This window comes from Cutaneotrichosporon cavernicola (genome assembly GCF_030864355.1).
Source record: "Cutaneotrichosporon cavernicola HIS019 DNA, chromosome: 4".
Classification (NCBI taxonomy): Eukaryota; Fungi; Basidiomycota; class Tremellomycetes; order Trichosporonales; family Trichosporonaceae; genus Cutaneotrichosporon; species Cutaneotrichosporon cavernicola.
The window spans coordinates 1,746,412-1,772,024 of record NC_083396.1 but is presented as its reverse complement, the minus strand read 5'-3'; the positions used below and the strand labels follow the sequence as shown (position 1 = coordinate 1,772,024).

The window sequence follows — 25,613 nt, the reverse complement described above, 5'->3', positions numbered from 1 at the left end:
CGGCCATGTCCGTGGTGCCGGCGCACCGGTTATCGTCAGCTCACATGCCACCTGCAGCCTGACGCCACCAACCTCCACCTCCACCACCCCACGTGGCTTTTGGGAAGACATTATTTTGCCATACCGGCGTCCATTCAACCCAGAACAGCCGGAATCTCATCCCAGACTTGTGATCTACCCATTCCACCTCTTGGCACACCTGACCATGTTGATGCTCCGACGCGCGCCCGTCGCGAGCGCCCTCTTCAAAGCCTCGCCATGTGTGCGAGCCATGGGCATTGCTCGCTATACCTCCACTCGTGCTCTCTCGACATCCGGCTGGAACTTGGCCCGCCAGTCGAATGTGGTGCCAGACCTCGAACTCGACCCCAGCTTCGACGCCCTCCTCGGTGACATGCAGATGCGTTCCAAGAGCCGATCCAATACCCCACGCCAAGTGGAGGAGCACGAGCTCGAACTCGTATCCTCCGGATTTGGGGTGCGGAAACAGGCCCCAGCAGACGAGGAGGAGGTCGAGTGGCCTGACCGGCGGGAGGAGCGCCGGTCCCCAGCCACAATCCTCGGTAACAAGAAAATCGGCATGGTCGTCCTTCCCGACGCACTCGTTGAGGGCGTCCAGGACGCCATTGAGGGTGAGCTTGGAACCTCATGAGAAGCTGACCCCAGCTACCGAGGACAAGAAGCACGTCCGGTACGCTTACCTCGAGCTCCTCGAGCCTGTGAAGGAGAAGTCGCCTGGCGGGTCCCGTAATATGCCGCAGCACGCTATCGCACGCGCGTCGGCATTCCTTCCCGCCCAGTACGGGGCCACGTACAACGTCCTCGCCGAGCTTGACAAGCGCGTCGGCGGAATTACTGGACCACTGCTTGAAGTGTCTGGCGGCCTCGGTCCGGGCCTCTGGTATGTATACTGGCACTGCACCCGCTGATCGCCAGGGCGTCATCAGAAGTCTTCGGCGAGGCTGCTCTGCAGGACTTTACGCTCGTCCACCGCACGCGATTTGGCCTCGACCTCGCACAGGAACTCGCGCAGAACCTCCCAGGTGATATCAGCTTCAAGCGCGACATCACGTCCGTCGCGGGACCACCTCCACAGGTCGTCATGGCGACGTTCGCTCTGTCGGTGCTCCCGACTGGTCGCGGTCGCCGCGATCTACTCCAGCACATGTTGAACCTGGGCGCCGAGCACATGGTGCTCGTCGACCTGGCAGGCGAGGCGGGGTGGACCGCGATGAAGCAGGCCCGCCAGTGGCTTCTGGCACAGTCGACTGAGGACAACCCGCTTCACATCACCGCACCGTGCCCGCACGACGGAGCGTGCCCGCGAGTAGACATGATCGAGCCATGCGCGTTCAGCCAGCGTATCCAGCGTCCCCGGTTCACGCGTAAGACCAAGCACGCGAAGCGCGGCGAAGAGGACGTGAGCTACTCGTATCTCATTGTGTCGAGGGGCCAGCGCCCCGAAGCGCCAAGCGGTCTGGAAGAGGGCGTGGGCCGCTTTGGCGCTGTGGGTCGTGAGGCTGCCGCGAGAGCACTCGCAAAGGTGACGGGCCGCACCGAGATCCGCGAGGTTGAGGGCGGCGAGGCCGGAGAGCTCGAGGTCGTTGAGATTGCGCACGACATCACCCTTCCCGCGATGGAGGACCCGGTCGAGACTGAGAAGCTGCTCAAGGCCGAGGCGTATGCGTGGCCGCGCCTGGTCGCGCCGCCACTTAAGCGCTCAGGCTTTGTTGTGATGGACGCATGCATGCCCGACGAGAAACTTATGCGCTTCACGGTCGCCAAAAGCCTGGGCAAGCAGAGCTACTACGACGCACGCAAGAGCGGGTGGGGCGACCTGTGGCCACACGCGTTCAAGGGCGCTGTCGAGCGTAAGCGCGGTATCCGCTTGCTCATTGAGCCGAATGCTGAGGACATGGCCCTCCCAAGCGCGGAGGATGAGCAGGCGTGGCTAGATGGACAGGCAGACGAGGAGAACATGTTCGCAGTCGACCCCGATATGGACCGCCTCATCAAGGACCTGGCCAAGGACGCTCTCGTCGAGGTCGAGGACATTGGCGCCCCAGCGACGGTGTACAGCGCCTCGTCCGACTACGTGCCTGAGCCCGAGGTGACCAAGAAGCGCAAGGAGCCGAAGACTGAGGCGGCGAAGAAACGGGCCGCCCAGCGCGAGAAGCGCGAGACTGCGCGTGAGCGCAAGACCAAGCTCCGCGACGCACGGTCCGACAAGGCTGAACTTACGCGGGCCGACCGCCTCTTCTACCGCGACGCTGACACGGCGACGGTCCGCGAGTTCGAGGCGGACGACCCGGAGACGGAGCCTCTGCGGCCGTTGAGCGAGATGGAGCCTGGGCTGAGGGATATGGGCGCTGCGCTGAAGGATAACCGCCGCCGTGGCCCTGGCTTCCCGTTCAACACCTACGGACGGGAACTACACACCTCCGCACGGGGACTGCATACGTCTGCGCGTTCTCTCTCCGTTGCTCCGGGTGCTACGGGATCCTCGCAAAAGTCGGCGCGGCCCAAGGTCACCGTGGCGAGCCTGCAGGCTCAGCACAACGCCGGCGACCCGATCACGATGCTGACGGCGTACGACTTCCCTACTTCTGTGTTGAGCAGTCGTGCGGGTGTGGACATTGTGCTTGTCGGCGACTCGATGGCGCAGGTCTGCCTCGGCTACGAGAGTACGATCCCACTTACTCTCGAGGACGTTGTGTATCACACGCGTGCTGTCGCGCGTGGCGTCGGCTCGTCCTTCCTCCTGGCAGACATGCCGTTCGGGTACGTGGCGTCCTCCATTGAGGCAGGGATGGACGCGGCCGTCCGGTTGGTGAAAGAGGGCGGAGCGGACGGGATCAAGATTGAGGGCGGGCGCGAAATCATTCCCCTCGTGGAACGTCTCTCCGCCTTTGGTATCTCCGTCATGCCCCACATCGGCCTGCAGCCCCAACGCGCCGGCGTGACGGGCTACCGTGCACAGGGCCGGACAGCCTCGGCAGCGGCGGACATGGTCGCCCTCGCGGGCGAGATGGAAGCAGCTGGTGCATTTGCTCTACTGGTCGAAGCAGTCCCACACCACGTCGGAACAACCCTCGCACGATCAGTCAATATTCCAACAATCGGTATTGGTGCCGGACCCAACACGAGCGGGCAAGTGCTCGTCATCACAGACGTGCTGGGCAGTTTGGACGTCGGACCCGAGGCTGGTGGTGAGGAGGCGCCGCCAAAGCTGGCCAAGTTTGTTCGCCAGTTCGGCTCGGTCGGGCGTGCGTCGCGCGCCGCGGTCGACGAGTACGTCCGTGAAGTCAAGGCCAGGAGTTATCCCGCTGTCCCGGCTGAAACTTATGGTATGCCCAAGGAGGAGCTGGAGGAGTTTAGGCGGATCATGGAGAAGAAGGGGGAGTAGGGCAGCATCTAGATCAAGGCATCGCATCATCACTCATGCATCGTTTCGCATCTCCACTTAAGCACTTGCTAGGAGCCGTGACGAGTCACGTGCAGGCACGCTGAGTATCAATTCCCAGTCACTGACAGACACCTCGACTGAACGATTACAGTGGATGGAAAGAACTGGGACTAAGACAAACGTTATCACTGACACATCACACAATTATCAATTCAGTAATGATGTGTGTGATCCGCAGGGTGATTACGGAGTTGAATTGAATTTGCATTGCTCCTGACGTCACACGTGCTTATGTGCCTGATTAGGAGATGGCCGATTGCGCTCGATCCCCTCTCCCCTCGTTCCACCTTACCCTCTTACACTCTGACCCTCCTCCCTCTGACCCTCCTACCAGAGCTGAGTCAGCCAGAGTTAGCGCGGTCAGTACCGCCAGCTTGTACCTCCCATATTGATTCCGGACCATCGGTGCCGAGGGAACCGCTGACGAGTCGTCTCGGCTACGGCTGAACTTTACGTCATGGCCGCGGCTTGCTCCAACTCCTCCAACAAGCTCGGGTGGCTTGGGAGCCAAACGACGTGGAGGATGGAGAACGTGCAAGTTTTACTTACCGGCTGCGGCCCAAGATCCAGTTTTACATACCGCTTATGCCGATACAACACGAGGAGCTGGTCGTGGCTGTGCGCCAGACTCGATGCAAACATGCAGGCATTATGCGTTGTAATTGGAAGGTTCTGGCGTATTAAAGTGTGATTAAACTTACCCTGCGCATTTGAGTCCGTTTCCTAAGGCAGCTCTGGACTGATAGACCCTTGCTTCACCCTCGGCCTCGATCTAGCACTGCCGTCGGTCATCGTCACCTCCTTGCCTCACACTTCACCCTACAGTATACAGAAGTACATACCCCTCTACGCCACCCAAATGCCAACTTCCTCCCGTTAGCTTGTGAACCCTTAACACACCTCGCACCCCCACAGCATTTCCTAATTCCTTTCTCATCTTCTCACACTTCATCATCTACTCTTTACTTACCAACTGGTTACGACCTGTTGAGCACCTCGTTACGTCGAAGAACACCACCAACGCCCCCCCCCCCCCCTCCGCGATCGATCGTGGACACATTGCGGCACCTCGAACATCAAGTGAGTCACGGTGAATGTCCGCGTCGCTTGGCACCGCCTCCATACACCTTCCCCACCTTCCTTTCGCCTTGGCCTTCGCACACCACCTTCGCTTCCCAGCATGTCTGGGAATGACAATGTGCTGCGCCCACTGCACTTGGAATGCGGTTGTCACACGATGCAGTGCCCCAGCATGAGAGGTGGCGAACATCTTGTGGTGTATGGTGAACCAGGCGCTGGAACCTTCCTCGAAACCAACACAACCACCACATCACTCGCTTCCGATGCCGCTTCCCTTTCTCCACCACTCCACTCCCGATCATACTTCACCATACTCTTAGAGCACTACTTACACACAGTTTTAGAGCTGCCGTCGCCCATAACCGGGCACCTTACCACTTACATCGAGCCCGCTCAGAGCTCCAACCTGCTGAACAACCGCCAACCCCACCCCACCTTGACTATGGCTTCGGCCTACGATGAGCTTGATTTCGATCCAGTCCCCGACCTAGTCGGGAACCCGAGCTCCATGCTCCAGTTCCTCGACTTTGGAGACGAGGACAGCGGAGCCGAGAGCGTGAGAACGGTCTCTGACATGACTGACGGGCAGTCGCCAAAAACTGTGTCGGACAATCACACCCCTTCACCGCCTGGCTTTGTGCTCACCTCCCCTCCGTCGTACAACCCCAGCGAGTTCGCGTTCGACTTCGCCGATGAGAAGAAGGCCATGGGTGGCCCGGCGTACATGGAGGACATCCAGATCAAGCAAGAGCCTGCCACAGAGATCGCCCCCGCTCAGGCTCCCGTTCAGCCACCGCAACCGCAAATGCTTCCGCCGCCACCGCAGGACCAAAGCCCACTTCCTGCCGCTCTTCTTCCCGCCCAGCAGCAAGAGGCGCTCCAGCAACTGCTGGCGTCATTTATGAACTACCAGTCCCAATGGGGTCTAACAGACGGAACGCTCAACCCATCGCTTCTCGCGTCAACCCCCGGGTCCATGACCCCGACGTCTGCTTCATTCACACCATCGAGTGCAACCACCGCTCCCATGAGTGCGGCAGTCCCAACACCGGTGGTTCCAACCGTCAACTTCGTGCCGCCTCAGCAGGAGGGCGATGAGCCGCTCGTTGCAATTACGCCTGGCGAGATAGCATCACCAGCCCCCAGCCGATCGGACCGCGCTGCCTCCTCATTCTCCACCGGTGATGACATTGACAGCCGCATCGAGCAGCTCGTCCCGTTAAACTCGATCTTCAGCGCAGGACGAGGGAAGGGCGGCAAGAAGGGTGGCGGCATGTCCTCGGTCGTGCGCAATGACGGCGAGGAGATTGACGACGACGAGAGCTGGCGACCTTCTCCCGAGGAGTACAAGAAGCTCAGCAGCAAGGAGAAGCGCCAGCTTCGCAACAAGCTCAGTGCGCGCGCCTTCCGCACCCGCCGCAAGGACTACATCGGGACGCTCGAGTCGCACATCAAGGACCGCGACACGGTCATTGACGCCATTCGGTACGAGCTGAGCACGACGCGCTCGGAGAACCAGGACCTCCGACGTGAGCTGGATGCTCTCCGAGCTAGCACACTGTCCGTCCTACACTCGCAACAAGACGCACAGCCCATCACCCCGGCTACATCCGAGGGCACTCCAGCGCCAGTCGCTGTTCCTGCACCTGTGGTTCAGCCCCCGGCAATGGTGCGTCGCACTACTACGACGCCGACTGTCAACACGCGCAAGGACCTGGCGCCGTTTGCTACCGGAAACGCATTCTGGGCTGGCAACGAGAACATGTTTGGCGGTGGAAACAACACCGTTTGCCACACTACCCTTACTCCCGAGATCACCCTGCCGCCCCAACCGAACCTCAACCCCATGCTCAACGGCGGGGTTGAGCGCAGCGCCAAACATACCTCGCTCCACACTGGCGACCGCGACATTGAGTCTTCGTCATTTGCAGACTGGTCGCTCGAGACGCCGTTCTCATTCAACTCCATGGAGAGCTACCGCATGCAGCTCTGGAGCCGCCTTTCGCGCGCGGCCGCAAGCGACAAGGCTGGTATCCCCCCTACTATGCGCCCCAAGTTCTTCACCGAGACCAACGCCAAGGCAGCCGAGTCGTCCGCCCTATCTGCCCTCGCGGTCGCGGCAACGGAGCACGTTGCGATCAAGCTCTCATCGTCGTTCTGGTCTGCGCTCTCTGGCTCTTCGGACAAGCTTGACGTTGACAAACTTGCTGCGGTCGTGACGGGCAAGTCGCGTCTGGCTGTCGTCCCCAACGAAAAGAACAAGTCGTTGGAGGACGACCTTGCGCGCGCGATGGCTGGCCTCAAGGTCCAGACGGGTACCACCTCGCCCGCGGAGTCTCTTCGTACGCGCGAGCACCCTCTCAACGCCGTGGCCGGCCTGTTGTTCAAGCCTGCCATGTCGGCGCTCGCATAAAAATGATGACGGCCGGACGAACCCTAGACCTTGCATAGACGGAACGCGAACGCACCTGACGCGATCATGGCCGCGCTCATTCCCACACCCACTGTAGTCAACACTCCACATCGTTCATAAGTATTTCTGTTGTTTTATAGAGCACCCACATCGTAGCGTCGTAGCACACCTCTCTCAAGTCTGGAATACCGTAAGGGATGCCACAGATGTTGATAATGCTAGTTCTGGCAGCTGGACCAAGCCAAGCGCTCTACTTGTTCTGAATTGGTGGCTATCAATGAGGGGAGCGTAGGGAGGAATATTGAGGGTCAACGAGGCCTAGAGCAATTGGGAGCAACCGAGTGCCTTGATCGCGCACGCGCGTGTTTTTGGTTTTTCCTTGCCCCTTCACATGCACGCACAGCTCACACAGGCGTTCATCCAACAGGTTGACAACTGTGTGCAGGTCAGCCAGTTTGTCACGTCTGATGACTCCATGATCCAGCCTCCAGCAGGTGAGGTTCCCAACCCGCACGCGACATACTCTGGCCTCACGGGAACCATTCAAACAGGCACAAACAGGTGTGAGTGGAGGGGCAAAAGTTTGTCAAACACTCAAACATGCTCATCCCTGGCGGGCCAAGCCAGATCTCATCCATTCATCACCACCTCGTCATCATTCCTCTCCTTTGAATTCCTTCACGCCAACCGATCCCCCTATACAAACTATACAACCCACCCATCCGCCTCCCATGTTTTACAGCTATACCTTGCCGCGCAGAGTAATTCCAGCCGTGTTTACGTTGCCTTGAAGACCCTAGAAGAAGCCGTGGAAGCAACTCTGGGTAGATGTTTCAATGCTCCTGCACGCCTGCAGGGTGCAATAAATCTTTGAATTGCTCAAGCTCAGGGGGATGAAACCGGGTTTAGCCTACAGAGTGTTGTGATGACGAACAAACCATTGACAAGAGTTTGGATTTGGCACCCCGTTCCTTATCCTAGGTCGTTAGCTGATGCTGTAACCTTCTTCCTCTTCTGACATCTTACATCCACCACTACTATCATCTATCTATCACGCTCTCTTATCGACGTTGCACGTCCGCCTCCAACTCCCTGGTCATTCCTTCCCGTAACCCGCACCCGCACCCGCACCCGTGCCTACTCCTCCTCCGTCAACCCCACCCCAACCTCCCGCAACGACTGCCGAATAAGTTCTCGAGCTGGCTCGAGCGTCCCTCAACTCACCGGCCCAACCCGCGTTTCGTCTGCGCATCACACTTCCTTGCTACGCCAGACTCGTTGATCGATCTGCCCATCTCCTCACCCTTTGCCACCTTTTCGTCCTTCATTTGGTCGCCCTTCCGCAGCTGCGCAGCGCCACTGTCATCCAGCACAACCTCCCCCTCCCTTGCCGCCCTGCCATCTCTCTCTACATCCCTCATCCACCACCATGAGCACCATGTCTTCACGACAAAGTGAGTTGCATTCAATCGTGAGAGGGTACGCGAGCTCACACCAGGTCCGTCATCAGCCGAGAAACGCGCCTTGGCAAGTACCGCCGTCAATGTCCCCGGCATCGTTGTGCCCGGCATTGTCCTCAGTAAGCCGACGCTCGGACCTGCTGACCCCAGCCCAAGCAGGGGACCATGACCTCGAGGCCGAGCGCGAGTTCCCACCACCATCACCACAGCAGGTCGTCCTGCTCACCCCCGGCATCATCTATCCCGGCCGCAAAGCGCGGGCAATGCGCAGCATTCCCCAGACGGCGAGACAGCTGGTGTGCGTTGCACTCGTCGCACTCGCTTTCTGGCATCTCTGGAGCACACTCGACATGGGCGCGATGCATGTGCCCATCACAGACGTCACGCCATGAAACTCAACAAACCCCACAACCCCACACAGACGTGCGCATACGACCATTTCTCACGCAACACGCAACATGATGCACGCCACACCGAGGCGCACCACTTGATACTGGAACGGACACTCTGTCATTTGTACACTAGCCAAGCCAATACCCCACTAGCTTTCGCCATGTACGCCCTGGGGTTATAGCCAGTAGATGCATAGTACAAATCCGAAGCTCTATCCGCACTCATCCGTGTGCGCACAACTCCAACACGCCAACGTTTATGCGTAGTGGTCGATGAGCGAGTCGCGCATCTCGTTGATGACGGCCGCGCTTGTCTGGCCCTGGAGGCGGAAGGTTGCCTCGATGACGGACACCTCGGTGGCGGTCGTGTCGAGGCCAGTGAACGCGCACCAGTCGTTGACGACCAAGCCAGCGCCGATCACCTCGGAACCGCGGTTAACGGTACCAGCGACAAGGGGGACCTGGAGGAGGGACGAGAGTTCGTCGAGCTCAGAGCGCGAGGTTTTGGGGTGCACAAGGCCGCCCTGGGGTCAGCTCATGACGTCGCGCAAGCTGATAGAGGGGAACGAGGGCGTGGTAGGTTAGATGCCAGCAGGCAGACGAGCAGGAAGAAGCAGGAAGAACTGAGACTCAAGCCCAGGCCGTCAAAGGCTGGAGGCTGGATGGACTCGGCGTCTCTTCCTTTCATGTACCTCTTTCCTTGTCGCTGTAACCCCACTGCCTTGGACAACGTCAACTCACCTGGTTGGACAACGCGCAGTAGCTCCCAACAAGCACGTTAGAGGCAATAGTCTGGCGGAACACCTCGACCTTGAGCGTGTCTGCAATAATCTCCTCCGTCTCCCGGTCAATGTCGGGGTGCACGAGCGCGACGTAGTCATTGCACGCAATGACGTTACCGAGGGCCGAAAGGCGCTCCTCAACACGTTGGATCGCAACACTGGGGGGCAGCGAGTTACGGAGGTGCTGCAGTTCCTGGTCAGTCGTGGTCGAGGGCACGAGGAGACCGTGCCGGTTACCGGCGGTCAGGCGGCCAACGATACGGGTTCCGGCAATCGTAGTGTGGATGATGGGGACGACGTCGGCAAGCTCGGCCTCAAAGACCGAGTAAAAGTTGGACGACGAGGCGAGAGCGGTAAGGCAGTAGCTGATGTCAGCTGTAAACAAGGGATGATTAGTTGGAGATAAGATGGCCGAAAGGACACGCACGAGTTGGTGAGCTTGGAGAAGACACCGATGTCGGTCGAGTTCTCGAACTGGCAACCTGTTGTCAGCTATTACATTGGGAACTGTCCGTGCTCCAAGCTATGCAGCTCGGCAGCTCGGTGGAGGCACTCACGGACAGCCATGGCGGAGTAGGCTTTCTGGGTAACGGTGTCGGTTGAAGGGTTTGGAGTAGTGTGGCCGAGGAGTGGTCCGCGGCTGTAGTGGTGTGGTGTGGAGCAACAAGAGTTGAGCGTTGGCGAGATGTGTTGGCTACAGTTGATCAAGATGTTTCTTAACCGTGTCCCAAACCTCTTGACATCAACCTTGAGAGCTTCAGAACATTTGACGTCTCTCGGATCCGAGATTTATAACTTATACGGCCCTCCTCTAACCACGCGAGCAGCCCAATAACATCAGGCACCGCGCGACCCACCCACCAACAATCTCTTGAAGCCCTAGTGACTACTAGTGCCTTCTCATCGCACAATGAAGCTCCCGCAATACATCCACGCTCTCGCGGAACCTCTGCGAACCGAGGACGTGGTTGCGCTCCTCCGTCTCCTCGATACGCGGAACCGCACCGCCCGCGGCCTCGCTGAAACTGTCGCTCCCATTGATGTGAGTTTGCTCTCAGCTCACTCTCACAGAAGGAAAGGCGGCTCGCGAATCCCGGACATACCCTCCCCGAACCATGGGACGGTATCGCCGTGCGTCACTGCGCCGTCGTCAAGGCCTGGTACAATGACGACTACGCCGCTGCGTGAGCTGTTCCCACTGCATCAGCTAACACCAGATACAACCACCAGCACCAACTCCTGATCCTCTACTTGAGATGGCAGCAAGAGCAGCCCGCATGGTCCCTCCCCCTCCTATATCTCCTGCTTCGCGACCTCCGCTCCCTCGCGGAGCAGGCCGACTCCCTCACCTTTGCGAATACCGGCCGTACCCCTGCTTTAGAGGAATGCACCCGCACAGTCTCCAAGGCCTTCACGCTGGCCGCAACGGACCGGACTTTTGAAGGACGCGAATCCCGCCGCCAAGGAGTATATTACTTAGCCTCACTGGCTATCAAGTGCTACTTCAAAGTCGGCAAGCCGAATCTGTGCAAGAATATCGTGCGCGCAGTCACTTCCGACGCCAAGATGCCGCCCGTGTCCAGCGCACCCCTCGGCGACCAAGTCACTTGGCACTATTATCTTGGCATGCTCGCATTCCTCGCGGGCGAGGACAAGAAGGCACTTGATGAGCTCGAGTGGGCCTTACTTCACTGCCCCACCGACGCGAGGCGCAATCTAGAGTGAGTCATCACTCGACCTCGCTCACACAGACTCATCCTCACGTACCTTGTCCCCCTGCATCTCCTGCGAGGATCGCTACCCTTGTCCACCCTCATGGCGCGGCATCCGCGCCTCCGTGAGGCGTACCAGCCCTTCGTGGATGCTATCCGTACAGGTAACATCCAGGCGTACGATGACGCACTCGAGTGGGCCCAGCCTCGGCTGGTTGGACTGGGCACGTACCTTGCCATCGAGCGAGCGCGCGAGGGCTGCGTCCGCTCGCTGTTCAAGCGCGCGTGGATGGCCAACGACAAGAACTCGCGCATGCCCGTCGCCATCTTCTCCACCGCGCTTAAGCTCCAAGGCGTGCAGGCCGACACCGACGAGGTCGAATGTATGCTCGCCAACATGATATACCGGGTGAGTCAGGTTATTGGTGGTGCGGCACGGGGCTGGCCGCGCGTCCTCTTGAAATGACACTCGAGCTCGCGTTAGTCGCTCCTTTGCTGACTCCAGGGATACATGAAAGGCTACATCTCGCACGAGAAGCAAATGGTCGTCCTAGGAAAGACCAACCCCTTCCCCTCGCTCGCCACCCTCGCACGATGATCGACCGCCTGTTGTATACCCCGCATTGCTACCCCTGCGCATTGAAATGTCATCACTGCGACTTCGTACCTAACACGCAAACTCTTAGAACACGCAATCAGCTAACAACCCCAGCTCATGACAACACCAAGTCAGTACGACGGCGGGTAGACCGGCTTCTTCCGGCCCTCCGCGCATAGCGACTGTACGCGCTTGTGGCGCTTATTGCTCTCGTTCTTGGCTCTCTGGAAGACGCCACGCATGTGGTCGTTGAACAGCGTCGAGCGCTGCTCATGCGAGGCCCAGACGGCGTCAAGGTTGGGGTTGCTGAGATCAGATTGGCAGTTTGGGCAGAACGTACCCCTCGTCCATCCACTTCCGGATGGTCACCCCGGCACTGAGCTCAATTTGGCGACGGGCCTTCTGCATCGCGCGACTCGGGGCCTCGACCTTGTTGCTGAGCGACCGCGCGATGGGCTGGGGTCAGAAATCCCTGCAAGCACCGGACGAACATCATAGAACTCGGTGAAAAGCTAGCGTCAGCGGTGCTCAACGCCGAGCTCACTGAGTGAACCTCGTTCAGCTTTCGGCTCTCCTTTGATATCTTGCGTACCATAGTCGAAGTGAGTAGCCCGCGGACTGACTTGCGGCCGCCAAAGGCAGAGTTGCGAGGCTCCTGCACCCGTTCCACGAGGGGAGGTAAGTCGAAACGTGTGCGCTTCGACGGTCGATCCTCGTGGTTGGGGAAAGGAGGTGACCGGAGAGAGGGCCTGAGCTTGGGAGGCTGAATGGTGGTGGGGCGAGTGCTGGTAGACATACTTCCCTCCGAACCATTCTCACCCGTGGCTCTGGTTAAAGAGACAGCCGACACGTCGCCAAACACGTCAACAGACGCAATCGACTCTGGCTTGCGAGGATGCATCTGCGTGGCCGACGTGCCATAACCACCTGGAACGTCATGGTACGCGATGGGCGTGCGGGAGGGTTTCAGAACGAGCATCGAATCGAGGGAGTCAACTGAAGGGGAGGTGATGTTGGAGTTGGTAGGCGTCTCGATGGGCGAGGATGTCGGAGCAAGGAGAGGAGAGGACGGACTGAGGCTGGTGGCCGTGCGACGGGCACCGATGTCAGACGCCGCGATGTAGGAGTCTGGCAGGAGTACTCCGCCGTCTGGCGGTGGTGGCCAGCCATGAGTTAAGTCGATTATGGCCTCTGCCTTGCGCTTGTGCGGGGATGTTCCCCGCAGGACGTCAGGCTTAGGGGGATTGACGATGCGTCCCGCCCGAGAAGCCCCAATGTCGGTGACAATTATCGCCTCGATGGATGAGTGCGGAACCGGAGTAGCAAAGAACACGCCGTCAGAGGCGCCGGGCACCTAAAGTCAGAGCGATCTGGCGAAGGTACTCGCCGTGGGATCATCGTGATCCACAACCATCGGGCTCTCTCGCGAGCGTAAGTCGAGCGAACTATCGTCGGCATTTGGTAACCATGTTGCTGGTGGAGGCATCGAGCGAGCGTCTACGAGCTCGACGTCGCCAATGTCGTCCAAGCCACTCGTCATTGCGGGCACCTCGCTCTGGTTCTCAGTCGTGTGGTCCTTCGGGAGCTTCGTCGCCGTCGTGGTTCCAGCCTTGGGCTCGATCTTCGCAAGCCTCGACCCCTTCTTACTATCGGCCGGAGCAGCTGAGTAGTCTCGAGTCTCCCGCGGCAGTGGCGAGTTCGAAGGAAGTGGGTTTGGCGTCTCTGTTTCGAGCGTCTCTCCGCGCGTAACACGTGATGTGCGCTTGGAAGAGCGGGAAATGGCATTACTGGGTGCCGACACCGTGCCGCATGGTCCGACCTCGGCTTTGGCAGCCCGGGGGCGTTTGGCGGGCACTTGTGGAACAGAGGAATTTGCGTCTGGATCGACAGGGATGATCTGGTCCTCGTTGGTAGTGTCGACGGGGGTACTGAGGCGGTCAGTTATCTGTAGTGTGAGTGCGGGCAAAGTAACAAAGAGACGCTCACATCGACCTTGCTCCGCTTCCCACGAACACTGTTCTTCTTCGCGATCGGTGTCTTCTTCTTGGCCAGTGTGGTTGGACGAGCAGATGAGGCGGACCTTGTGTCTGAGGGAGTTGGGAGCTGGTCGGACTTGGGCGCTAGAGCTGGGCCCTTAGCCTTCGACTTGACGAGAGGGACAGAGTCCTTCACTGTAGTTGTCTTGCTCGTGCTCTCCTCGACAACACCATTGTCTCCCGATGGCTCCTCAAGAGGAATGTCGGGTACGCGCTCCGGACGCACGAGCGAGCTGGCGACCATTTCATCAAGGTCTAAAGTGGCTGGGTTCACAGGCGAGGGTTCCAGAGGAGCCAGTCTCTGCGGCGATGTTCTCGAGTCTGTTCGTAGATCAGAAATGCGGCTAATCTCACAAGTGTACGGTCCTTTCGGGGGCGTGGGGTGCTCTGGAACTACCTGCGACGACTCTGTCATGTGAATATCTGGGTCGGCCAACGTTGTGTTCTCCTGAGGTGGAGTAACAACCTCAGGGACGGAAGCCTGCGTCTTCTCGTAAGATGGAGAGGAAGGCTCGGGTGCGGGGTCAAGTTGGCTTGGGCCTTCGTTCTGCGAGGAAGCTTGGGCGGTAACGATGGCACTAATCTTCTGCCTCCACGCCGCGGCTGCCGACCTGGAAGAGCAACGACGGAGGACAGATGCGGATGGTGCAAGTGCGGTTAAAGGTATTTTGGCTTTGGAACTCTTCGATCCCTTCGATTTCGGAACTGGGTCACCCTGCTTAGCGGTGGTTGGCTGGACCCGTGCCGCCGACTCCGGCTCATGCTCGTCTGGGGTATCCGACGACGGCAGAGGAGTGTTGACGGTCTCTGCAGCCTGGAGAGCCTGTAGCAGGTCGTGGTCGTCGTAAGCGTCGTCGTCAAACGTCTCAATGGTGGCCTCAGGTTGGGGTCTTGTAGTCTCTCCATCATTGCCGCCGGTAGCCGCAGTGTCCGCGATCGCCATGTCCTCACGACTCTACGAGGATCAGCATTCGTCGCGCCATAGACCTGGGCCTCACATTCCTGAAGCAACTCTCCATGAACGCACTGAACCCATCCGTATCTTGCGCGTGGGTCGAAAACTCTACTCTAGCGCCATCTTCACCTGCCAGCTTCGGAATGGTGTCAAAAGTGAAGCCTGTTCGTCAGCACATGGCAGACCCCACACCCACGCCCACCGCCGAGGTTAGAAAAGTTGGTGACTCGTGCCAACGCCATTGAGATGCTGCTCTCAGTTCCATCTGGATTAAACGGTTTGAAGCTCAGGTATGAGAGGTCCACGTAGACTGCCACCAAGCCTTCCTTGAGGCGACGTTGGTTCCTCTCGTCTTCAAGGCAATTATCGCCGTCGATGACGAGTCGGACAAGCCGAAATCCTCGAGGCCGGACGAGTTTGTCATCACCCGCTGCACAGTTGATGAGGGAACGATAGAACTGATCAGACACAGCTGCGTTCCTTCACTCACGGAAGTGTCAGGGTGGCTCTTCCCATGCAACATGGGGATCAATTCGGCTTGGACGCAATCTCTCCATGATCCTGGGGGAAAGATCTTGCGTAGAAGGGCAAGCCGCTTGTCGCCGTCGCTTGTCGGGTACGTGGTCACCATCCGCGTGACAACCTGGAACATGCTCATGGAAACGGCCAAGGCTGAGATCAGACGGGACCCCTCAACACCCCTGACCTTGCGTAGAAACGAGGAGCCTCCCCATGAACGATCTATTGGTTCAGTCAAAGTCGAGTTAATCACCTACGGGCCAAACGAGTCGTCCCCCAGGAGGAGCTGCAGTCCTTTCTTGGGGTCTTTGTTCTCGGAGATGGAACACAGAAGCTCAGCCGCCAGAGATCAGTGGTCGCCTGAACAGTACACTCACCAGTTCGGCAACCTCCTGGCTGGGAACCACTCCCAGTGCAAACGAGTTGAGGAGACCGCTGAGGAGCTTGACCCAGTCTGTTGTGAAGAGTTCGTTTGGTAGATCTTCAGCTCAGCACCGAAGGAGGGAAACTCATACCGTTAGAGCAGTTCCTGGTGCTGGAGTGAGCAAAGTCAACTGGCTCGACACCTACTGGTCAACCATGCAGCCGATTGCGATGCTGAGCCTTTGAATGGCACCTTCTGGTGTTTCCTGGTGCAGATGGGCTTCAGGCAATGCGACAACTTTGGTCTTGACTTCCTGGGCGTGCTTCTCAACCTGCTCAAGCAACATAGTGAGAACTGCGAAAGAGTAGTTAACGTTCAGGATGACGGGGATGGACAGCAGTTGGCTAAACTGGGCGTCAGCCGGAAGGACCGAGTCGCACTCACATCCTCCTCCACCCAGCGACAGAAGTTGCGTATGTCCTCGTGGGCGCCGGACTAGGGGTTAGTGGGCTGATGCTCACGAGGAAGGTACGAGGGTCAACCTACCACTGCAGCGCCGAGGAAGGTGCCGCCTTTCTTGAACCTCTCAAGTTCGTCCCTTTTCCGGGGCCGCTTCTTGTTGTACATGACGACGATGGCTTCGCCGGCCTTCTTGACAAGGATGTGGTCTGCTCTGATAGCCAGGGCCTTGGAGGAAGACCCGCTGGACGACATCTTGCTAGGGCCCAACGGAGCGAGGGTTGTGCAGTAAAGGCCTGGAATGAGGGTTGAGGGAGGAGTGGGGGTATGCTGAGGTGTGTGTGAGGAGTGAGGGGTGAGGGGTGAGGCAGTGGAGTAAAGAGGCGAGGTGACAGAAAGGTGTGAGCGTGAGTTTCGAGAAAGTGCAAGGGAGTGTGGAAGTGAGAGAAAAGACAGTCACCTTCCTCGGACGGGGGGTTGACTCAACCCTCCTTGAGGAAGGTGACCCACAGTACCCCCGTAGTGGAGTCAGCGAGGGAAGGTTGCTCAATGATACGCATCCTCCAATGTTCAGTGTTCAGTCGGAGGATGTGGAGACCCCACTTCTATCCCACGTGGCGCGTGGTATTTGCCACCAAGCTCTGTTCCTGAAGCTGCGATCTGGTTAGGTGTGCAGAACAGAGGAGAAGGGAAGAGGGATTGATGGGGAGAATGATGAAGGGGAACGGGCAACGCGGGTTGCGCCATGAATTATGTCTATGTGCACTTGTTGTGTTACGGGAGTGTGTTGGTAGCTAGTCTAGGCGCGCTTTAGGCGCCAGACTTGGCCAGTGGCTTTCACTCGAAAAGGCTCAAAGGGGCTGATCGGTGTTCGGGTGTAATGTGGGGGGAGAGGTTGATGACGTTGTTGAATGCAATCGGGAGTCGTCATCGGATGAAAGCATGAAAGTATGGCTGCTCAAGCCCCTATCCTTGCCTTATTGGCTTCCAAGTCATGACTGGCTCAACAGGACCTCCCGGCCGGAAACTCGGTACAGTCACGCGTGTCATACATGCCATGACCCAAAGTGGTTACAGGACGCGCGCATCGCCGCCGTCGTGACCGGATAACCCTCTCCTATCAGGCGCCAATGACAGGGCAACATGACCCCTCACCCAAGCCACAACCCAGCCATCCTCTCCCCCCCCCCCTCCCTCTCCCCCCTTCCTCCCCCTATACAGCCCTCTCACCCGACATTGTTGGCCACCGACACCCACCTCAACCCCCCCACCAACCCAAGCATCCAGCCACTACTTGAAGCTCGAGTAGCATCTCACCTCTTCCTCTCTTCCATCTCATCCCGCCTCGCATCCATCTTGCAAGAGGCATCCCAGTACCCATCACCTGCCACCACTACCACTTTCACTTAGCACTGCACGGCATACTCTAGACTGTATTAGATCATCACCATGCGTCTCTCGTTCGCCATCCTATTCAGCCTCCTCCCGGCTATCCTTGCCACCCCCATCCACCACCAGGCTGGCCTTGCTCCCCTCAGCGTCGAGGGCAAGACGATCGACAACTCGTACATTATCGTCTTCAAGAAGGAAGTCTCCGCGGCCCAGGTCGCGATCCACCTCAACGCCGTCCAGTCGCTCCAGAGCGCCCATGTAAGTACGCGCGTCGTTTATCGGCCAAATCCGGGGTGGCCACGCACCTCATCACACCCCGCAGCCTGTCCTAGGCGTCACCCAAAGACTGCATTCACCTCTGTCACCCCCCATCCCCCCCCCCTCGGGACCCCAGCCAATCAACAACACTGATATGCATGGGTGGCAAACGGCGCAGGGAGATGTGCCGTCCGTGACCGGTCGGGTGCTCATCAGCTTGTTTGGTGGCCAATTCTGACTCTTCCTCAGCCTCTTGTCGGCGGCGATGATGGCGTCACCCAGGTCTGGGCTCCCTCGAAGTTGAACGGCTTCGTGGGCTACGGTGAGTTTCAACTTCCTACCCGTTCACCTGCTCGCATGATAGAGGGATGCTCACACGCCAGCCGGCAAGTTCTCGGAGGACGCCCTCAACGAGATTCGCAGGTCGCCCGAGATCGCGTACGTGGAGATGGACCAGATCGTCCACACCACCGACGACGTCTACGGTGTTGACGAGCCGTTCATGGGTTCCGAGATTGGCACCCAGAAGGGTGCTCCGTGGGGTCTTGCCCGTATCTCGCACCGCAACCGCCTGACGTTCGGCACCTTCAACAAGTACGAGTACAACAAGGACGGAGGTGAGGGTGTGACGGCCTACGTCATCGACACTGGTGTCAACATCAAGCACGTCGAGTTCGAGGGCCGTGCCCGCTGGGGCAAGACGATCCCTCGCAATGACGAGGACATCGACGGCAACGGCCACGGCACCCATTGTGCTGGCACCGTCGCATCGGGCAAGTACGGTGTGGCCAAGAAGGCCGAGATTGTCGCTGTCAAGGTCCTGGGTTCGAACGGCTCTGGCACCATGGCCGACGTCGTATCGGGTGTCGTCTGGGCTGCCGAGGACGCTGCCAAGAGGGCTGTTCTTGCCGCTAGCGAGCTCGCGCGCACCGGCCAGACCAAGTTCAAGGGATCGGTCGCCAACATGTCGCTCGGTGGCGGCAAGGCGCGCTCGCTTGACGAGGCCGTTGACGCTGCCGTCGAGTCGGGCCTCCACTTTGCCGTCGCCGCCGGCAACGACAACAAGGACGCCTGTGACTTCTCGCCCGCCGCTTCCAAGGGCGCTATCACCGTCGGTGCATCGACCATCACCGACCAGCGTGCCTACTTCTCCAACCACGGCAAGTGCGTCGACATCTTTGCTCCAGGCCTCAACATTCTGTCGACCTGGACCGGTGGCCCGGACGCCGTCAACACCATCTCGGGCACGTCGATGGCTTCTCCCCACATCTGCGGCCTGCTCGCGTACCTCCTCTCGATCGAGGGTTCGGACACGTTCACCATGCTCGCTGGTCCCGAGGAGCCCGAGGAGCTCCTCGTCGAGTCGCGTGTGTCGGTCTACGGCGACGCGTACGAGCTCCTTCCCGAGTGGGCGCAGATGTTCCTGCCCGAACCCGAGAGCGAGGAGGTGATCGAGCTCAGTCGCGCCGCCAACGTTGGGCCGAAGGTCACCCCGAAGCGCCTCAAGAAGGCGCTCATTGCGCTCGCCACTCCCGGCAAGCTCTCCGACCTCCCCTCGGCCACGGTCAACCTCCTGGCCTTCAACAACGCCACCCATTAGTCAGCCGGAAGAATTTGTCGGAAGCAAGCAGTCAATAGTGTTGTCCACACGGTTCCCGCCGGTGCACCATGATGTACAGATAAGCAGAATGATACTGAGCAGCGCGTAGTGCGCGTAGAGAGCGAGGAATGCGAAGAGGGGCTGCCGTGTCACTGACGGGGATGACCCACCCTGTCGCGTCTGCGTGACGCTTGCAAGCCAGGTGAGCTGCGCAACGCGCCGCCAACAGGCGGCTGAACATGGCGCAGCTGTGCCAGTTGGAGACCAAGATCATGGCAGTGTGAATATCGGGCGCCCCTATTCGCCCAACTGTTGCCCAACGACCGCAGCGACGATCATGTCCCCGTCATGAGACAGGCTGAGCATGAGCTCGATGCGCGCGGGGTCCAATCCATCCTGCGGGTCGCCCTTGCGTGCGCGCCGGCGTGCGATGGCCTCTGCATCCCGTCCTTGTGGAGGAAGAAGGGAGAGGGTAGGCTTCCCCCGCACCGAGTACGACAGGTCGAGGTTCTTCCATCCCCACCCCGTTGGCCAGGGGAGCGCTTTGTACGCCGCCTCCTTGGCCGCCCAGCTGTTGTCAGTGAGGTGGGGTGGGAGAGCGCACCGTGATGCGAGGAAGCGGAGCTGTTGCGCCTTCAGCGTTGAAGGTTCAGGATGCTTTGCTGGGAGGGAGGCGAAGGCTGCCAGCTCGCGCGGCGAGCAGATGCGCTCTGCCAGCCGGTGGGCTGTGCGGCGGGCAATTAGGGCTTGGAGGCGGGGTAAGGAGAGGAGGTCGACGCCGAGGCCGAGTAGCATGATTGGGGTTGTTGGGCGTTCTTGACAGATCCGTCTGGTTTCGCCTCGATGGAGGCAGGGTCGGTCTGCCTGGTGGAGGTCATCCACATCCACTGACCTCGACTAGTGTCCTACATGGAATGCAACACAGGTTGATGTTGTGACCCAAGCACACCGAGGCCGCCTTAAAGCATACATACGAGAAACTTCCTTCTTGGGCGGTGCTATGGAACGGACTATCAGACGGGCAGAGACTGCCTCGACGACCTTGGTGGCCAGGGGCGTAGCCTGTATTACATATACTGTAGTTAGCGCAGGCCCCAATTGAAACTTACCCAGGCCACATCCGCAACCGCCTGAATACGCTTTGCTAATCAGTCAGCGGAGAAACTCGACAAGCACGCACCGACAGCGAGAGGGTCGTAATTGCGCGTCTTGGGCGGCCCAGAGTGTGAGCCCTCCTGGCTGTCGTCGGTGTACGCCAGGAAGCGGCACTGGTTCGCAATGATGTCGGCGTACTGTGGTTAGTAGGCGTGATGTATGGAACACACGTAAGCGACGGGAACGATCTGCACGTCAGCATGTCACAGCCAGGACCATCCAAAGGAGAGCCTCACCGAGACAGCACGAGTAGCACGGGCATAAGTGTAGCACAGGCGGTTGCACAAGTTCTGCATTTTGTCGGCATTGAATCCGTTCTCATCAATGAGAACGATGCTGCGGTCAGCACGTACAGCGAAGTCGCTCACTAGTGAGTAGGACGGGCAGTGCCCTGGAGACCTGCGTGAGCCTGAAGGTAGAAGTCAAAGGCGAAGGGGTGCGTGACACGCTGGTCAACAACGAATCCTGTTGTCAACAAAACATCAACATGTCACCACTCACCGGCCTTGAGGTTGCCAGTCCTGTCCTGGTCTTTCTGGCTCATACTGAAGAAGCGCATGTTGTGCTGATGTTAGACGACGCAAGGACTCCAGCACTCACGCGCTTGGCACAGACGACGAAGGTGATCTTGGGTCTATACTTGGGGTCACCGAAGGAAGCTGCCGCCTTCTTGACAGCCTCAACCTCCATCCTGGATGGTCAACGATGTCTTGGAACAGGCCTCACTTGGTGACAGCCATGTACTGGCCCTCGGACACGCCGTCGCGGAAAAAGAGGATGCGGTCCGGCTTGATGCCGGCCTTCTTCTGAAACCTCTCGATGTGCTCACGCACCATGTTGGCCAGGTCCGAGATAATCTCCACCCGACCCTCCTGGAGGCGGGCGCAAACCGAGAAGCGGACGTTCTCGCCGTCCGTGCCGGCAACGGTGACGGCAATGGACGGCTGGAGAAGGCCGCCCCCAGCAGGGGGAGGGTGCGTCCTGCTGTTAGCGTAATCTCACAGCGGATACTTACACGTCCGCCCCGATCATGATCGTGGTCTTCGTGAGCTCGAGGGTCAGTGCGAAGATCCGTGGGTTGACGTACCACTTCCGTCATGGGGACCTCGTGCGTCACGCCGCCAAGCTTGGCCTGGATCTTCATGGCCACTGTAGTTGAGCAAGGCCACGCAATGTCACTCACCGTTGCCGCAGTACTGGTCGAGAGACCTGTCCTGGAGAATCTTCTGTCCCAGGAGGCACTGGGTTGGGAACATCATCTTGAGCTGCATACCTGGCGTTAGTGCTGGACAGTCCATGCGGACCATGTACTCACCGGCGATGTTCTTGATCTGCTGGTACGTTGCAGTGTCCTTGCCCTGCCCCGTCAGCACTCATCCTCACGACCACTCACGCCCAAGATGACGATGATCAGCTGCGGCGCGATCTTGTGCTTCGTAGCCAAGGTCTGGCACATCAAGCGGATATTGTTGTGAAGGTGCTGAGACCCGGTCTGGGCGGGGCACATAATGTCAGGTGTTGGGTTGGCAACGTTGACGCCTTGCATGTCAGGAGGTAACTCATAAGTTGACTCACCATACTGCTTGAGCGAGCGGACGAGGTAATTGATGAAGTTGCCTGGGAATGTTTAGGGTAGAACAAAGAGAAACTCACTCGTCACCTGAACATCGACACGCTTGTGGAGCGAAACCACACCCCACGCCTTGAGAGGAGTGCCAGGGCGAGTGAACTGAGGTCGGCAAAGCCTTGGACATCACGAACCGAGACGCCCTTGAGGTTCCAGCCCCTGTTGAGTCAGCACATCCCACGAGTCTGATTCACCCTTCTATCGCACCGAGCTCCTTGTTGCCCTTGTACATGACGCGGGGTGGGTGGAGGACGCGACCTTCAACCTGCATCATGTTCGGGGCGACCTCGATGCCCCACTGGCGAATCTTGGTGATGCCCTGGTAATTGAGCCGCGCGCGCCAGGTCTTGACTGTGGACATCAGCAGGGGCAGGAATGACACACGTACTGGCGGCAGAGCGGTCAGGCGGCCTCTGGGCTGCGATCTTAATCATCTCCGCGGCCTGGTCCCCAGTGAGCTGGGCGAACGGGACGGCGTTGAACTCGGCCAGGTGAACCAGCTCAATGCTGCGGCCGTTAGACATACCATAGCACATGGGAGGCTGGAGAAAATGAACTCACGGGACCATGAAGTTCTTGCCGTAAACGACGCAAGGAAGACGTGGCTTCCGGATGGTGATGTTGAACTGTTCCTTGAAGTAGTTGACAATCGAAATGTCCTTGGACGGAGCACCATCGCGCCCCTGCATGACGAACCGAATATCGGCCGCAGCGGCCTGGGAGATCTGCTTAATAGTGAAGAAGCGCGACGTCTTCTTGTACGGCAGAGTGAACTTGGCACCCCAGAGCAGCTTGCTCAGGCTCCTAATCTGAAAATTGTTTAGCTGGTCTATGGTGGCGTGACCACCAAAGCCGCCCATCTGGCCACCACCCCGACCGCCACGAGGGCCGCCACGGCCGCCACGACCACCAAAGCCGCCGCCACCGCCCATGCCAGCCAGTTGGGGGAGTAGATCCTGGGGTTAGCTCGGACCGAAGACCACTATCACAAGAAGGTTGCCGGGCTTGAACATGGCCGTGAAGGCGCTGTTGAGCTTCCTAGTCAGCATTGTAGACGATACGGTGTCGGCGTACCTGAATGGCAGGGGCGTTACTCGAGGTCGGGCGGAAACTCCTGCAAAGTCAGTAAAGCCGGTTTGAGACACTTGCTGATAGAAACCCATCGCGACGACGGCTCCACCGGAGATGGGCACAGCCCCGTCTGGTAAGTCAGCAGTGTGTTTCACATGCGAGCCGACCACTCACCCATAGTGAAGAACTTGCCGCGTGCACCCATGGGGTGGAACTTCTTGCAGGGGTCGTCGCGGAACAGGATGTTACCAGCCTGAATTGCAGTCAACTGAGAAGTCAGCTAAACGCCTCTTCGAAGGTCTGGAGGTGGCGAGGGTCACTCACCACAGTGTTCGCGATCTGCAACGTCTGCTCGTTCTTGCTGCAGAAGTCCATGATGCTCTGTAGGTCGATCGTGTTGGCAAGCTTGAGGGTAAGCTTGAAGCGCGAACGGTCGTCGAGTTCGCGGCCTTCCTCAGGAACGCCCACGACAAGCTGACGCTACATATCAGTCATGACCACAAGCGCGACACCAGATATCAAATAATAAGTAGAGCACTCACGCCGTTGCTGTCGGCCTTGAACTGGTGGACGGTGTAGACGTTCTTGCTGTCGTCAGTTACACCTGCGCCAGCAAATGACAACCCACCCGAGGTCGAAGGCCGAAGTCTCAAAAGCAAGCTTGTCCGGGGCACCTGCCTCCTGGTGGCAGGCGGCGGCCCAGATCTTCTCAGTGAGATTCTTCGGCATCCTTCAAGTCAGCACAGTGCCGGACTCCCAGGATGCAGGTGATGCACTTGTCCGAAGGGGTCTTGACGACGCGCGCGATATTGAGGTCGTAGTGGCTACGGTCAGCTGTGCAGGGCCCAGCGAGCTCGACTCACAACACCGTTCCAGCTCCGGGCACCTTGGAAGAGAGGCGCACCTGGTACAGGTTTGCTTCGGCCTTGACTGGCTGGCCAGCCTTGCCATAGTCTGAGATTAGAAGCAGCATCACGTCAAAAGGCCAGGGCGAGCACGTACCTGGGCGCGGGTGGGCACCCTTGAGGATGAAGTCATCCTTGGCAGTCATGGACATGGCGTCCATCTGAGACGTGAGGGACGCGACGGCGGGCTTGAGATCAGATGCAGGTGGTGTACTCTCGCTCACCTCGGTTCTCTTTGGCGGCATCTTGGTTGACTGTCATAAGCCCAAGGAAGGAAGGTCAAGTAGTGATGTGGTCACGGGGAGACGGGGTGCAGCAAGGAACAATAGTCCAGCCACGTTCTGTTGAGTGAGGGGCCCCGCGGAATGTTGGGGTTAACATCTCCAGCAGCATTGACTGTCGAGTCGCGGTGGGTGATGCGCTTGGTGGAATGGGGGAGGTCTTTGGGTCTACGGATCTACAGAAGCGATAGATGCTGCAGTAGGACGGTGTATGGGTAGGAGGTGATCATGACGACACGGCAGGGGACTCACTCACAAAGTGACGGTCGTTGGTGTGCTTGGTCTTGTTCGCGGAGAGCTGGTGGCGCAGGGAATGAAGGTGCTCTCTGCACGAGGTTAGCTCGGGAGGGAAGGTGTCACTGGGCAAAGGGTTTCGCGCAAAGTAGATAAGTGGATTGGGTGAAGAAAGGGAATAGATGGCCAAGGGAGGCTATTTATGTGGAAGGAATGCCATCCTGTAGATCCGATGACGATGAGCGTTGGTGACCATTGCGTTGACTGCACTCATACCCTTCCCTCCCTTTCCCCATGCTGCCACCGCCGTCCATGTGTCCCATTTTTCCCTCCAGCGCCTGACCGCTGCAGTCCCACTGCTCCCCGCCAGCATCGAGTTACGGCCGGTACTGCGACGCCCACACCTGTGCTGTGATTGCTGTCCCGCACGTCCCCACGTCTCACACCCTCCCTGTCCCAGCTGCCCGTCAGTACCCCTCCTCCTTCCTCTTTCCGTCACCCATGCTAGGTCCTTGTAATTAGCTTTGGTATCGGCCGGGAACGGGCGCCCGACTGGCCAGCTGGTTTTTCTGAAGGGGCACGGTCCCCCGATATCCCGAGCCTCACTCGGCCGTGAACACGTTCTCAGAAGCTGTCTATAGACCCTCGATCCCCCGAAGGAACGGTACGTGCGAACTGTCAAGTCGACATCGACGTCCTCGAGGTGACAGACACGCCAAAATTTTGCACAGTTCAGTCACCTGTTTGCCCCTGCTGATCATGCTGTGCCGGATCGAGCAAGCCCTCTTGATCGCCGGCTTGAGTCGCCCTCGGCGATAGTCCTTTGATCGTCTGACCGTCACCCCTTCACACAT

The 25,613-nt window shown here is 58.9% G+C and overlaps 10 protein-coding genes across 10 annotated transcripts; 5 read left to right on the top strand and 5 right to left on the bottom strand.

Annotated features, from left to right (window-relative positions):
* Positions 1-205: 205 nt before the first annotated feature.
* On the top strand, positions 206-3,406 carry TOP3 (uncharacterized protein; the record flags this gene model as incomplete). Its single annotated transcript, XM_060600550.1, has 3 exons — positions 206-632; positions 667-901; positions 937-3,406. 3 exons carry the CDS (start codon positions 206-208, stop codon positions 3,404-3,406), a joined length of 3,132 nt encoding a protein of 1,043 aa, XP_060457133.1.
* Positions 3,407-4,325: 919 nt separating this feature from the next.
* CcaverHIS019_0406870 (uncharacterized protein) lies at positions 4,326-6,959 on the top strand (the record flags this gene model as incomplete). Its single annotated transcript, XM_060600549.1, has 4 exons — positions 4,326-4,341; positions 4,382-4,546; positions 4,885-5,102; positions 5,136-6,959. The coding sequence occupies 4 exons, from the start codon at positions 4,326-4,328 to the stop codon at positions 6,957-6,959; spliced, it is 2,223 nt and encodes a 740-aa protein (XP_060457132.1).
* Positions 6,960-8,388: 1,429 nt separating this feature from the next.
* CcaverHIS019_0406860 (uncharacterized protein) lies at positions 8,389-8,811 on the top strand (the record flags this gene model as incomplete). The annotated part of the gene is made up of 3 exons (XM_060600548.1): positions 8,389-8,413; positions 8,458-8,538; positions 8,570-8,811. The coding sequence occupies 3 exons, from the start codon at positions 8,389-8,391 to the stop codon at positions 8,809-8,811; spliced, it is 348 nt and encodes a 115-aa protein (XP_060457131.1).
* Positions 8,812-9,068: 257 nt separating this feature from the next.
* TIF6 (uncharacterized protein) lies at positions 9,069-10,160 on the bottom strand (the record flags this gene model as incomplete). Its single annotated transcript, XM_060600547.1, has 4 exons — positions 9,069-9,335; positions 9,553-9,958; positions 10,021-10,075; positions 10,151-10,160. 4 exons carry the CDS (start codon positions 10,158-10,160, stop codon positions 9,069-9,071), a joined length of 738 nt encoding a protein of 245 aa, XP_060457130.1.
* A 343-nt stretch (positions 10,161-10,503) lies between these two features.
* On the top strand, positions 10,504-11,903 carry CSN12 (uncharacterized protein; the record flags this gene model as incomplete). The annotated part of the gene is made up of 5 exons (XM_060600546.1): positions 10,504-10,635; positions 10,665-10,777; positions 10,811-11,314; positions 11,345-11,714; positions 11,811-11,903. The coding sequence occupies 5 exons, from the start codon at positions 10,504-10,506 to the stop codon at positions 11,901-11,903; spliced, it is 1,212 nt and encodes a 403-aa protein (XP_060457129.1).
* A 131-nt stretch (positions 11,904-12,034) lies between these two features.
* On the bottom strand, positions 12,035-15,136 carry CcaverHIS019_0406830 (uncharacterized protein; the record flags this gene model as incomplete). Its single annotated transcript, XM_060600545.1, has 9 exons — positions 12,035-12,209; positions 12,244-12,359; positions 12,395-12,415; positions 12,496-13,257; positions 13,312-13,848; positions 13,890-14,260; positions 14,294-14,894; positions 14,938-15,056; positions 15,091-15,136. 9 exons carry the CDS (start codon positions 15,134-15,136, stop codon positions 12,035-12,037), a joined length of 2,748 nt encoding a protein of 915 aa, XP_060457128.1.
* An 843-nt stretch (positions 15,137-15,979) lies between these two features.
* Positions 15,980-16,491, bottom strand: CcaverHIS019_0406820 (uncharacterized protein; the record flags this gene model as incomplete). Its single annotated transcript, XM_060600543.1, has 3 exons — positions 15,980-16,186; positions 16,222-16,272; positions 16,324-16,491. The coding sequence occupies 3 exons, from the start codon at positions 16,489-16,491 to the stop codon at positions 15,980-15,982; spliced, it is 426 nt and encodes a 141-aa protein (XP_060457127.1).
* Positions 16,492-17,685: 1,194 nt separating this feature from the next.
* PRB1 (uncharacterized protein) lies at positions 17,686-19,486 on the top strand (the record flags this gene model as incomplete). Its single annotated transcript, XM_060600542.1, has 3 exons — positions 17,686-17,886; positions 18,136-18,208; positions 18,270-19,486. The coding sequence occupies 3 exons, from the start codon at positions 17,686-17,688 to the stop codon at positions 19,484-19,486; spliced, it is 1,491 nt and encodes a 496-aa protein (XP_060457126.1).
* Positions 19,487-19,783: 297 nt separating this feature from the next.
* Positions 19,784-20,281, bottom strand: CcaverHIS019_0406800 (uncharacterized protein; the record flags this gene model as incomplete). Its single annotated transcript, XM_060600541.1, has 2 exons — positions 19,784-20,057; positions 20,091-20,281. 2 exons carry the CDS (start codon positions 20,279-20,281, stop codon positions 19,784-19,786), a joined length of 465 nt encoding a protein of 154 aa, XP_060457125.1.
* Positions 20,282-20,553: 272 nt separating this feature from the next.
* On the bottom strand, positions 20,554-24,489 carry ago1 (uncharacterized protein; the record flags this gene model as incomplete). Its single annotated transcript, XM_060600540.1, has 30 exons — positions 20,554-20,562; positions 20,596-20,630; positions 20,667-20,778; positions 20,812-20,829; positions 20,878-20,977; positions 21,010-21,106; positions 21,143-21,206; positions 21,242-21,332; positions 21,368-21,622; positions 21,657-21,691; positions 21,729-21,790; positions 21,825-21,914; positions 21,957-21,999; positions 22,035-22,180; positions 22,217-22,258; positions 22,295-22,370; positions 22,403-22,427; positions 22,463-22,619; positions 22,657-22,775; positions 22,830-23,224; positions 23,258-23,302; positions 23,343-23,382; positions 23,412-23,469; positions 23,514-23,607; positions 23,664-23,819; positions 23,882-23,927; positions 23,968-24,069; positions 24,116-24,163; positions 24,203-24,293; positions 24,342-24,489. 30 exons carry the CDS (start codon positions 24,487-24,489, stop codon positions 20,554-20,556), a joined length of 2,799 nt encoding a protein of 932 aa, XP_060457124.1.
* Positions 24,490-25,613: the final 1,124 nt, after the last annotated feature.